The 11,723-nt window shown below is 43.8% G+C and overlaps 1 protein-coding gene across 7 annotated transcripts; it reads right to left on the bottom strand.

Annotated features, from left to right (window-relative positions):
* Positions 1 to 4,186: 4,186 nt before the first annotated feature.
* Positions 4,187 to 11,010, bottom strand: FCRLA (Fc receptor like A). Of its 7 annotated transcripts, XM_059902985.1 has the most exons (6): positions 10,917 to 10,995; positions 7,126 to 7,140; positions 6,704 to 6,856; positions 6,117 to 6,383; positions 5,360 to 5,644; positions 4,187 to 4,527 (listed from the first exon to the last, which is right to left on the bottom strand). In XM_059902985.1, exons 1-6 carry the CDS (start codon positions 10,993 to 10,995, stop codon positions 4,226 to 4,228), a joined length of 1,101 nt encoding a protein of 366 aa, XP_059758968.1. In that variant the 3' UTR covers positions 4,187 to 4,225. The 7 variants fall into 7 exon arrangements, with proteins under 7 accessions (XP_059758968.1, XP_059759022.1, XP_059759004.1 ...); XM_059903039.1 differs by lacking the exon at positions 7,126 to 7,140 and having other exon boundaries at positions 10,917 to 11,010; XM_059903021.1 differs by lacking the exons at positions 6,117 to 6,383; positions 6,704 to 6,856.
* Positions 11,011 to 11,723: the final 713 nt, after the last annotated feature.

Raw genomic sequence — 11,723 nt, 5'->3', positions numbered from 1 at the left:
TTAAAATTAATTTTATTAAATATTGAACTCAAAATATACATACTTTTAATATTCTGTGTGATGAAATAGGAAGTATGCACTTCTGTACTGAAATACAAAGGCTGTCTTCATTGAAAGCTGTTACACAATTGAGTTCGGAGGTGAACCAGAACAAGCTACTCTTTTTCTTGGAATATCATTTTTAATTGAAAGAATGACTAAAAAACTATGGTCATTCAGACTTGGGTATTTCTCAGACATTTTCTCAAAAGTGAACAAAGTGAGTCTGTCACTTCAAGGAAAACATCTGACAGTAATTATTGCCAATGATGAAATTCAAGCTTTCAAATGAAAATTAGAATTTTGGAAAAATTTGTATTCATGATCATGAGCTTGACAGCTTCCCAGTAATTAAAGACTTTTCTGATGATATTGGTGGTGATATTAAATTCGATTTTTAAAATACTGTATATAGTGAGATGGTATCAACATTTGAAAGATCTGTATAACTTTGTGAACAAATATTTTCAACCGACCCATGCATGGGTGAAAGATCTGTTTAAAGTACAAGAAGGATGAATGAATTTTAATGTAACAGAGTAAGAAATGCTTGCTGCTATGGTTCCAGATTCCATAATGCAACTCCTGTTTAAGAAACTACCCCTTGTCGAGTTTTCAGGAAGCATCAAAGGAGAATATCCACAATTATATGAAAAGGCTCTTAAAATGCAACTACAAATCAATGAGATGGGATTTTCTTCATAAGCTTCCATTGAACTCTCCTTTGAGAGCAGAGATCATGTTAAATTTGTCTTCTTTTTTTCTTTTAGAACCTTGCACAGTACTTTGCACATAAATGTCAAATTAAATGAAGGTGCTTCTGTACTGACAAAAATTAGCTGTCTTGTCTGGCTGGGAAAATGTGTGAAACATCTACAGTCATGCCTTTAAGGTCAACAAAAAAATGTTCACCAAATCCAGCAATACTAAGGGTATACTGGGGGCAATCTTTAGTAAGTTGGGGTTACTTGGGGATCAGTAAAGGAAAGAACTACTTCATACTGTAGGTAATAAACTTGGCTTCTTATTACCTCTAAGAAAAGACAATGGCAGAAAATATAAAGGAATTTGAAGATGATTTAGAGAAATATATATATATTTAAGGAGGCCTAAATTCCTACTCTGAGAAGATTTTAAAAATTAATAATTTAGGGCTTCCCTGGTGGCACAGTGGTTAAGAATCCGCCTGCCAATGCAGGGAACACGGGTTCGAGCCTTGGTCCGAGAAGATCCCACATGCCGCAGAACAACTAAGCCTGTGTGCCACAACTACTGAGCCTGCACTCGAGAGCCCACGAGCCACAACTACTGAAGCCCACACGCCTAGAGCCTGTGCTCCACAAGAGAAGCCACTCAATGAGAGGCCAGCGCACCGCAACAAAGAGTAGCCCTTGCTCGCCGCAACTAAAAAAGCCTGCGTGCAGCAACGAAAACCCAATGCAGCCAAAAATAAATAAATAATTTTTTTAAATTAAAGAAATTAATAATTTATATCTACCTATGTGCTCCTCCCCGATGGTTTCTCCCATTAGCCCCGCAGAGGTAACTACTATCCTGACCTTGGTGTTTCCATTTTTGTGCCTTTTTAAAAAGGTTTATCATATGTATGAGTGAATGGTTAAACAATATATTCCCTTGTGTAAAGGGCATCAAACCATATGGTGTCTTCTGGGACTTGCTTTTTTCACTGAATGTTAATATTCCTGATATTCTTTTATGTTGCTGCATTGTAGCTATGGTTCATTTATTCTACTGTTGTATAGTATTTTGTTCTGTGAAGATAGCACAACTTACCCATTTTTCCGTTGGACAACTGAATTGACTCCAATGTTTTGATTTTACAAATAGTGCTATTATGAACATTATTGTACTTGTCTTCTGGTATACATGTACTCGGCATATATACCCAGGCATGGAATTCTGGGTTATAGGGTATGCAAGTATTCGCCTTTACAAGATAATAGATGTGCTTTGTATCTAATGTTTATTTCAGAGATAACATCCAGTGTAGCTGCATTAGGACCTCTGTGGGTTACAGAATCCTAAACTGCACAGGCCATAAACCCAATCTAGTATAACAATTCCTCTTTCCCACCCCCTCTCCAACTTCCCCAGGACAGGTAGAGACAGATAAAAGCGCTCTCACTCTCTCTCTCTCTCTCTCTCTCTCATTCTTTCAGTTATGCTCTTGCCTTCCTCATCCCTGATGATAGCAGATTCTCTCCCTGAGGCTTCCAAGTTCCTGACCTAATCTGGGTCCCCTGGGGAGAATCTGGAGATTTTGCTGATGCCAGACATACCACTCATCCTTTAAGGTTCAGCTTAATTCCCATCTTCTTCACGATGCCTTCCCTTATTATGCTGACCCAATTCAATTCAATGAAACAAAATTTACTGAGAGTTTAAATATGCCTCATTAAACTAGACATCAATGAGTCAATGTGGAACAGAGAGCTCAAGGAGCTCTCAAAGAGCTCACCCTCTAGTGAGCAGAAATAAGGTAGTAAAAAATTAAAATGCAGTGTGACGATAGAGGTCCACACAGACACATGGATGAGGAGTACAGAAGTGAGACACTTAGCCAGCTGCACCCATTTCTTCCTTCCTTGATCTCGGTTCGCTTTTATTGTCTGTACATGACCTCCTTATTTAGCATGAGCTTGCAGGATGCGTTCATGAACATGGTACCATTAGCTGAAATCAATTCCATGTAGAATGGTTATAACATAGTATCTTTGGAGGTCCAGCATAGTCCACTGGCAGTTGAGCTTCCACTTTGGTCATCCACCAAATGACATATCTGGTCATCATTTCTTGCAACTCCCATTCATACAGTTGTTAATCGATCCTCTCATGCTGCAGTGGTATTTGTGGACTTTTACCAATTTCCAGTTGCTTTCTGATCTTTCCACTTGAAGGTGTTAGGAGCCACCATAAAACTGGCATTTTAGAGGGAGCTAGGAACCACCATAAGACTTGAATTTTAACACCCAGCATGATTCTATTCCTTTATTTCTTTGTGGCATGTCTGGAACGATCACATATACATATTTTGTAGATCACTGTGGGTCCAAACTACACACAGAATAAATGGCACAAAGAAAAAGTACACTGGATAACCTCATACCACATAATTTAGGAGAAACATGGTAGAATGCTCTTTGGCTGAGGTCATAAAATGGTGTGCTAACTCACTGACCAAAGGTTACTGTAGAATCTGGCAGGCTAGCTCTCATTGGCTGAGAATGTACCATAACAGTCCAAGCATTAAAAAAAAAGTATTACTATGGTACCAAAATAGATTTATGTATATTTTTAAAGAAAAATATTTCAGAGATGGATTAAAACAAATAATTGCTGCTCTGGCATTGTTCTACTCGATCACATGTTTCTGAGTCCAGTAGGATCCCATAGGGAATTTTTATATACCCTGCTTTAATTGTTTAATGGGTAGGAGTATTACTGCCCCTCCATCCCAAATTGTAAACTTTCTATAGACAGAGACACTGTCTTATGGGTATACTTAACATAGCATCAACTTGGGTATGTAGCAGAGGCCAACAAAATACCAGCACGTAGTTAATATTTGCTGAATAAGGCTAGGAGGAGAGAATAAGTAGAAGAAGAAAGGGTCCATTCCAGAGTCCAACACCTCCTTTAGGCTGGGGTTTCCCAACCTCAGCACTATTGACATTTTGGACCAGATAATCCTTTGCTGTGGAAGGCTGTTCTGTGTGTTATAGGATGTTTAGCAGCATCCCTGGCTTCTACTCACTAGACGCCAGTAGCACACCACCCCCCGCAATGTAACAATCAAAACTTTCTCCAGACATTGCCAAATGTCCCCTAGGGTGGGGAGGGATTGCCCTTGGTTGAGATTGCTGCATTAAATCTATCATCTCATTGCTTCTCTTTCAATCACCAGATTCTGGTCTGGGCAACAGAAGGCAACTCCTGGTCTAGATAGAGCAGGAATATGTTGTCATGTTAAGGGAGAATATACAATTATAACTAAACTCCAATGATCACTTTGTACACATTTATTTATACTCACTTATCCCTGTTACTCTAACAAAACACTGGGCAACTTGTAAAACTACTTATGCTTAGGTATGGAACAGAAAGAGGAAAAATAGAAAGAGTTGGATTTATTGGGGGTAGTTGAGCAACACGGCAGGTGAATTGTTTACTCATATTTGGCAGGACCCTTTGTGGTCTTGAGCTTCAGGTGGCTAGACAAGTCCCTCAGCTCCATGACCAGGTGACCAAGGATGACCCTCATATCCTGCATTTGTTTGAGGAGAACACCCATCTGGTGATGCAGATGGGGATCTGGGAACTGCAGAGGAGAAGAGGAGCCCAGATCCTTAGAAGAAGGGGTGGGCCGTGGAGGCAGAGGCCCAGGGGGCTCCGTGGAAGTAGTTTCTGGAGCAGCTGATTTCTGAGGAGCTGGATTCAATGTGGGGGGTGCAGCAGGGCTGGAGGGACCTGGATTATGGGATAGGAGACACAGACAAGAGTGAAGTCTGACTCTGGCCCTACCCTCATATTCCTGGTCAGTCTTTCTTATTCTCTGAAAATAGCTGTGGGGCCCAATGGCATCAAAATCTTGAGGACTCTGGTCCAAATTTGAATGTGAAGCATAGTTACTTCTGCTTGAAAATCTTCCACAATGAGACCTCATCATTAGAGGGCTATGGATATTAGCCAATTCTTCCTCTTTCAATCTAATTCCTTGCAACATGCATGTGGTAACTGGCCCTAGGTCAACCTCTTATTGTATATGACATTAGTGTAATTCCTTATCCTTGTGCCAGCCTTCAGTGTTTTGAGGACACCTCTGCTGGCCCCTCGAGTCACCTCCTCTTCAGAATGAGCATTCCTCCCATTATTCACCTTATGACATGACTCAAGCACCCTCACTGCCCTGGACACCTCCTCTGGGTATATTTCAGGTCAAATGCAGCCTTGTTAATGGGGACTCTCAGAAATGAATAGAAACTCCAGACTACTTCGTCCTCACACTAGATACTATATTCCTACAAATGCCCAGAGGTCATGTAGGGAGTGTAAAGTCTATGGGGAAGCAGCTGTGGAGTTGGCTCAGGTCTTCGTTTGATGAGGTATACACCACAGTCTGAGGGAGAAGTTTCCTATTTGTGCTTTCTTCCATCACTAGGGACTCTGGCTTATTGTTCCTGCCTCCCATGTGTCCTTTCTTAACCTGCTTACACTGAATCTTAGCTCAAAAACCCAATTGTCCTATTCTCCCCCTTCCCCTGCCTTTTCGCACACACCAGACATATACACACTAACTCACCCTGCACCCGGATCTCCAGCTTGGGGCTCTGTTTCCAAACTTGGTTGTTCTCAGTGGCTGCTTCACACCAGTAGGACCCAGAGTGTGCCTCCGAAGCAGTGGGGATCTGGAATTCTGAGGAAGGGCCCCTGCTGCGCACTGTCCTGCTGTCCTTGTAGAAGGAGAAGAGGAGGCGGGCAGCCGACCTCTGCAGGGGCAGCTTTGTCTGACAGCTCAGGGTTACCGGGCTTCCCTCTTGGGGCTCAGCTGAGGGTGTGGCTCTGAGAACCGGGGCTTGAAACAGTTCTGGGGGAGAGATAGGTGAGAAAGAAGAGCTCAGCCATCCTACATTCAGGTGGACCCATGACAGGCAAAGAACCCCAGTCACACTTTCCTTCCCCTATTTCTATCGGGAAGGAGCTCTCTTAGAAAAGTTCCATTTGAACCTTTCAAGTCCTCTCTCTCTTCAATAGACAGGACTAGAAAAGATCTAGAGATGGGCAAATCTGACTGTAATCCAGATGCCCAGTCAGTGAACATTGGGAAGCATAGAACTGTAGGACAAAGCAGCAGGAAACATGCTGAACTTGGAGTTGGGCTAAATGACTTGAAAAGGCAATGCTAAGATGCTGCCCCTTTTGAAGCCCAACTTGGACGTTTGCCAGCAACCTACTCCTTAACCCTTCAGTGACCTTACCATCTCTAATGAGAGACATTTTTGGTCCCTCTGTCTCTCCCCACCTGCCTCTGCCACAATGACACTGCCTCTAGCTCTTACCTTGAACTGTAATAGCCACGGGAGATGCCGTTTCTGGGCTCCCAGGACCAGGGCTCCTGAAGATAGCACTGCAGTGGTAATGCCCGCTGTCTTCCTTTTGCACCACGGCGATGGAGAATTCCTTGTTAGGTCCAGGGGGACCCAGGGCTGAGCCATCTTGGTAAAAGGTGACCTGGGTCAGTGGCCAGTCTTGCCAGGCCTGACAGCGCAGAACCAGAGGGTCTCCTTCAAATATAGGCCAGGTTGGACTTTGGAGGATCAGCCAGTCTGCGGTCCAAAGCAAGGGCTGAGTGTGACCCACTGCCTTCCTTGGGAGCTCCCTCAGTGCTGCCCACAACAGACCCCTCTAATCTTTCTCTGAGGGGCCGGGTAACTTTCACCACTGGTTGGGAGTATGGAACAACTTCTCTAGGGCCTAGCACAGAGGGCACCCTGGCTTCTTGGGCTGAAGATGGGGCAGATGATATCTCATCCCATGGCCAGTTTCAGGGGGCACCTTCCTGAGTGGGCTGTGGGGCTGAAAGGAGAGCTTTGGGAAATGGGAGAAAGACCTGGCCTGCACTGGTCAGTCCTTCCTGGGACCTCACCGTAGGACACAACCAGATGGAAGGGTGCGCTGAAAGTGTAGCCCTTGACCTGGAAGTCGACTTCTCTTGGGTCCGTCAAGTCATCCTCAGGGTGGCAACTGCTCTCCTGGGTGCTGACAGGTCCTTCGCACTGGAGCGCCTCAAAACTGGCAGCTGAGGAGGGCGTGGTCCGAGAAGAACCAGAAACTGATGCTGTGATTGGGAAAGAGGACAGGAAATTGCTTTCCACAAGTGTTCCTCCATCTCCTCAGGGAATTATATTTTTTAGAGTAGAATAGGAAGACATCAAAACATTTTTTCCAAGAGACCCATATGGATCTCTCAGAGGGGTACAGCTGACTTGATTCGCTGGCTTCCAGGTGCTGTCAGTGAATGGACTGTGGTTTGAAGAAGGGGTACGGGGGAGAGAATGGTGAACTCACCAGCATGACATCCAGCTGCAGGTGCAGGAAACCAGAGGCCAAAGACAACGAGGACGCCAGAGCAGGCAGACACAGGACAGGAGGGAAAGGGAGATGATCAGATTCTAACATTTGTTGGGTGTTTACCACATACCAGACACTGCCAGGCACGTTCACACCTTATCACACAAATCTTGCAAGATTTCTAGGTATGTGATTTCACTTCCATTTTATAAATCTTAAATGAAACAGGTTTAGAAAAGTCAATTCATTTACCCCAAATTTAAAAAGAGAGTAGGGAGCGGAGCAAGAAACTCAGGTATGTCTGAGTCCAAAATCAGTGTTCTTTTTACTTCATTGTTCAGACGTGATCTACTTTAGTCTTCAGACCGTCCTTGGGGGCTTTCTTCCAAATTTTCATTTCCCCAAATTCACTTGGTTCTTCATCCTTGAATATGTTATCTACAAACTAGCTTTTAGTATCTTCTTCCTTGCTCCCCTTTTCAGGTCTTCCTTTTTCAACCATCTCTACCTTAATATCCTCTGTCCCTTGAACTTTCCCTGGCAATGGTAGAGTCCATCCTGTGTCTTTCTCTCTACACCTGAACCTCTACTCCCAGTCTGTCCTGGTAACTATGGAAAAATTCTTTCTTTGCTTGGGGTTGAATAGAGTTACAGATTTCTCACCACATGTCTCCTCAACCTCTCTCTTAGTTCCATGGTTGACCAAGGCAAGGTAAATTTCTCCCATCTCCATGACTACTTCGTGTCCCTCGTAATGCCTCTCCTCCTCTTCTGGCTCCATGGTCATTAACTTGTGCTCAGTTCTCCACTCTGTCCTTTCCTATCCTACTTGCTTTTGTTCCCTTCCACTTCCAAAGGCCCAGGACTCTTCTTTGACCTTGTAACTTCCCTTAGCAAGGCCCCTCTCTACTTCCTAATTCTCATTACATCAGTACCAAGTGCTTTCTTTAGATCCTCTCTCAGCTCCCTTCGCCACTCTGCTACCCATTTTCAGTTCCTCCACTGTCACTCAACTAGACTCAGCCTCCTGTCTTTTTCTAAAATAAAATACTGTTGGGCTATCAGGCACTTTCACTCAGTAAACTATGTGGTAGTTATTATTATTCTCATTTTATGGATAGGAAAACCAAATTCAGAAATATGAAAAATGACTTTTCAAAGTGGCATAGAGCTGGTAAATAAAAGAAGAGGGGCTTGAAAACAGAGCATCTGATTCCATGTCTAGAGTTCTCACAACAATACTACTGCTGTATCTTAATACAGTCACCCAGTCCTGTCTCTATGAGTTCAATAAAACAATTCAATAAAACAACTACTGTGCAGGGATAAAGCAGGTGCTGAGAATTCAAAGATAAATAAGAGAAAGTTAAAAAACAAACAAAAAGGCATTGTCCCTGACTACAAATAACTCTCAGTTCAGTGGATGCACAGGCATGTGAAGAGATTGTTTCAGCATGAGGAAGAAAGTAATATGAAAGAATTATCACAGGCAGCCATCAAAGCAGAGAGGAGGGTTCAAGGAAGATTTCCTGGTAAAGACGCCACCTAAGCTGAGTCTTTAAGGATGCCCAGAAGTTTGTAAGTGAGAGAGGAATAGGGAATAATGGGGAGAGCTCATTTCAGGCAGAGGTAGCAGTATGAGCAAAACTTTGGACATAGGTAAGAGTCTGGTGTGTGAATATAAGCAAGTTGGGATTTATTAGAGAATAAATTGCAAGGCTCGAAGGGTGAGAGAAGAGGCTGAAAAGTTTTAAAAGAGACCAAGTTATGGTGGACCCTTAACGCCATGATAAGGAGCTTAGGCTAGCAGACTTGAATTTTAGAAATCACTCTGGCTGCAGAGTGCAGAATTTATTTCAAGGACACAAGGCTGAGATATGAAGATTAGTTAGGAAGTTGTTGGACTAGCCCAAGACAGAAATGATGAGGGCTTGTCCTATGATACCGTTAGTTATGTTTCAGGGAAGAGACTGGCTCTAAGACCAACTTAGAAGGTAGACATTGCCAAACTTGATAATTGATCATGTGTAGAGGATGCAGGAGAAGGAGGAATCTAGGTTGTCTCCCAAGTTTTTGACCAGGATATCTGGGTGGATACCATTAACTGAGATCAGAAATAGTGAAAGATGAAATTAGGAGAATTCCCTTGTGGCCTAGTGGTTAGGATTCTGGGCTTTCACTGCCATGGCCCAGAGTTCAATCCCTGGTCAGGGAACTGAGATCCCACAAGCCCGCAAGCAGTGCGGCACGGCCAAAAAAAACCAAAAAAAGATGAAATTAGGAGAGGGAGGGACCAAGAGGACAGAGCTCTGGTCATATTGTGCTGAGATACCTTGAAACATACAGGTAGCTATGTCTTGTGCAAAGCTTGATGTTTGAATGTGAAACTCAAAAGCATGATTAGGGTTGGAGATATGATTTAGAACTCTTAATTGTAGAGTCGTAGTGGTAAAAATTATACAGACAAATAGCTCACTAAGGAGACTGTAAATTAAAAAGTAGGGAGGCAAGGATGCAACTGTAGAAAACACCAGTCTTTAAGAGAAAGAGGGACTTCCCTGGTGGCGCATTGGTTAAGAATCTGCCTGCCAATGCAGGGGACATGTGTTCAAGCCCTGGCCCGGGAAGATTGTACATGCCGCAGAGCAACGAAGCCTGTGCGCCACAACTATTGAGCCTGCACTCTAGACCCGCGAGCCACAACTACTGAGCCTGCATGCCACAACTACTGAAGCCCGTGCACCTAGAGCCCACACTTCACAACAAGAGAAACCACTGCAATGAGAAACCTGTGCGCCAGAATGAAGAGTAGCCCCCACTTGCCACAGCTAGAGAAAGCCCATGCGCAGCAATGAAGACCCAATGCAGCCAAAAAAAAATTAAATAAATTAATTAATTTAAAATAAATAAATAGGGGCTTCCCTGGTGGCGCAGTGGTTGAGAATCTGCCTGCCAATGCAGGGGACATGGGTTCGAGCCCTGATCTGGGAAGATCCCACGTGCCGTGGAGCAGCTAAGCCCGTGTGCCACAACTACTGACCCTGCACGTCTGGAGCCTGTGCTCCACAAGAGAGGCCGCGATAGTGAGAGGCCCGTGCACCGCGATGAAGAGTGGCCCCCGCTTGCCGTAACTAGAGAAAACCCTTGCACAGAAACGAAGACCCAACACAGCCAAAAATAAATTAATTAATTAATTTTAAAAATAAATAAATAAATAAAATAAAAATTTTTTTAAAAAAAGAGAAAGAGAAGAGGAGCTACCAAAGGGACCAAGAGAGATACATGGAGTACAGGGAGAAGCCAGGGGAGTAGAGATTGCCGAGGAAGAATAAGTGATCAACAGTGCCCAATACAGAGAATTCCAGCAGGATAAGATTTTAAAAATGTGCAGTGTCAATATAAAGGTCATAGCACCCTGACCAAAACTAACTCCAGTGGAAGCCAGACTGCAAGCATTGAGGAGTGAGTGAAAAGTGGGGAAGTGGAGAAAGCAAGTTCAGACTACTCTTTCAAGAAATTCATCTGAGAAAAGGAAGAAAAGAACTGAGATTGTAGCTAAAGAAGACATCATAGTCAAGGGGACTTTTAGGATGGAAAAAGTTTGAAGATTTTTATACTCAGAAAGAGCCATTCAGTCCTGCGCACCAAACTTTCTTATACTATCCTTCTTATCCCACCTGAACACGGCTTCTTTGGAGGGCTGAAGTTAGTCCAAGCTTCTTTCCTTTGGGTCTTTTCCCCAAAGTCAGGAATATCTCCATTTCCACACATTCAAAGATTTTACTTACCCAGCAGCATCTGGGCTGCCCAGAGCATAGCAGGAGAAAAGTAGAAGGCCCCAGCCATGAGGACACAGCCCAGCTTCATGGTGACTGTGTTTAGGCCTCCTGAAGCTTCTAACACACTGATTTTCTTCAACACGATACCTCTCAAATTAGAAAAGGGGAAGTAAATCTAACTGTCTGATCTCCTTTCATATGGGACCTATTTTTAAAATTTATTTATTTATTTATTTATTTTTGGCTGTGTCGGGTCTTAGTTGTGGTGCGTGGGCTTCTCTCTAGTTAGCGCACAGTATCCAGAGTGCGTGGGCTCAGTAGTTGCGATGCACGGGCTTAGTTGCCCCGAGGCATGGGGGATCTTAGTTCCCTCACCAGGGGACAGACCCTGCATCCCCCACATTGGAAGGTGGATTCTTAACCACTGGACCACCAGGCAAGTCCCTGGGGCCTATTTTCAGCTTTGCAATCAGCTTTCATCCTTCAGATTGACCAGGTTGGTTCCAGCATCAACAGCACCCTTAGGGTTGTGGATGAAACGATAGCCCTCTCAATTGTTCAAAAATTCCCCCATAGAGTTCAGAGACCTTCCAAAGCACACAATTGTCTGATATCCCACCAGCCTTCACAAACTCTGGGAAAGGTCAATGCAACAATCATCCATTTCACTGATGAAATAACTGGGGACAGGAGGCAGGAAATTGCTTGAAGCCTACCCAGAAAGTCACAGGGAGAGCAATGGTGAGAATTCAAGTGTCCTGCCCTGTCCTGCTCCAAGCCTTACATGTTTCTAGTAACCAGACTGGAGCAGGACAG

This window comes from Balaenoptera ricei, chromosome 1 (assembly GCF_028023285.1).
Source record: "Balaenoptera ricei isolate mBalRic1 chromosome 1, mBalRic1.hap2, whole genome shotgun sequence".
NCBI lineage: Eukaryota > Metazoa > Chordata > Mammalia > Artiodactyla > Balaenopteridae > Balaenoptera > Balaenoptera ricei.
The sequence above is the reverse complement of the archived record's forward strand: the minus strand, read 5'-3'. Positions and strand labels throughout refer to the sequence as shown.

Excerpts from the sequence above, each read along its gene's own strand:
- FCRLA (XM_059902985.1), bottom strand. The coding sequence starts at position 10,995 with ATGAAGCTGGGCTGTGTCCTCATGGCTGGGGCCTTCTACTTTTCTCCT. Across the intron at positions 6,384-6,703 it reads CCATCTGGTTGTGTCCTACG|ACTGGCTGATCCTCCAAAGT; the intron begins GTGAGGTCCCAG and ends TTTGGACCGCAG. Across the intron at positions 4,528-5,359 it reads GCTGGAGATCCGGGTGCAGG|GTCCCTCCAGCCCTGCTGCA; the intron begins GTGAGTTAGTGT and ends CCCATAATCCAG.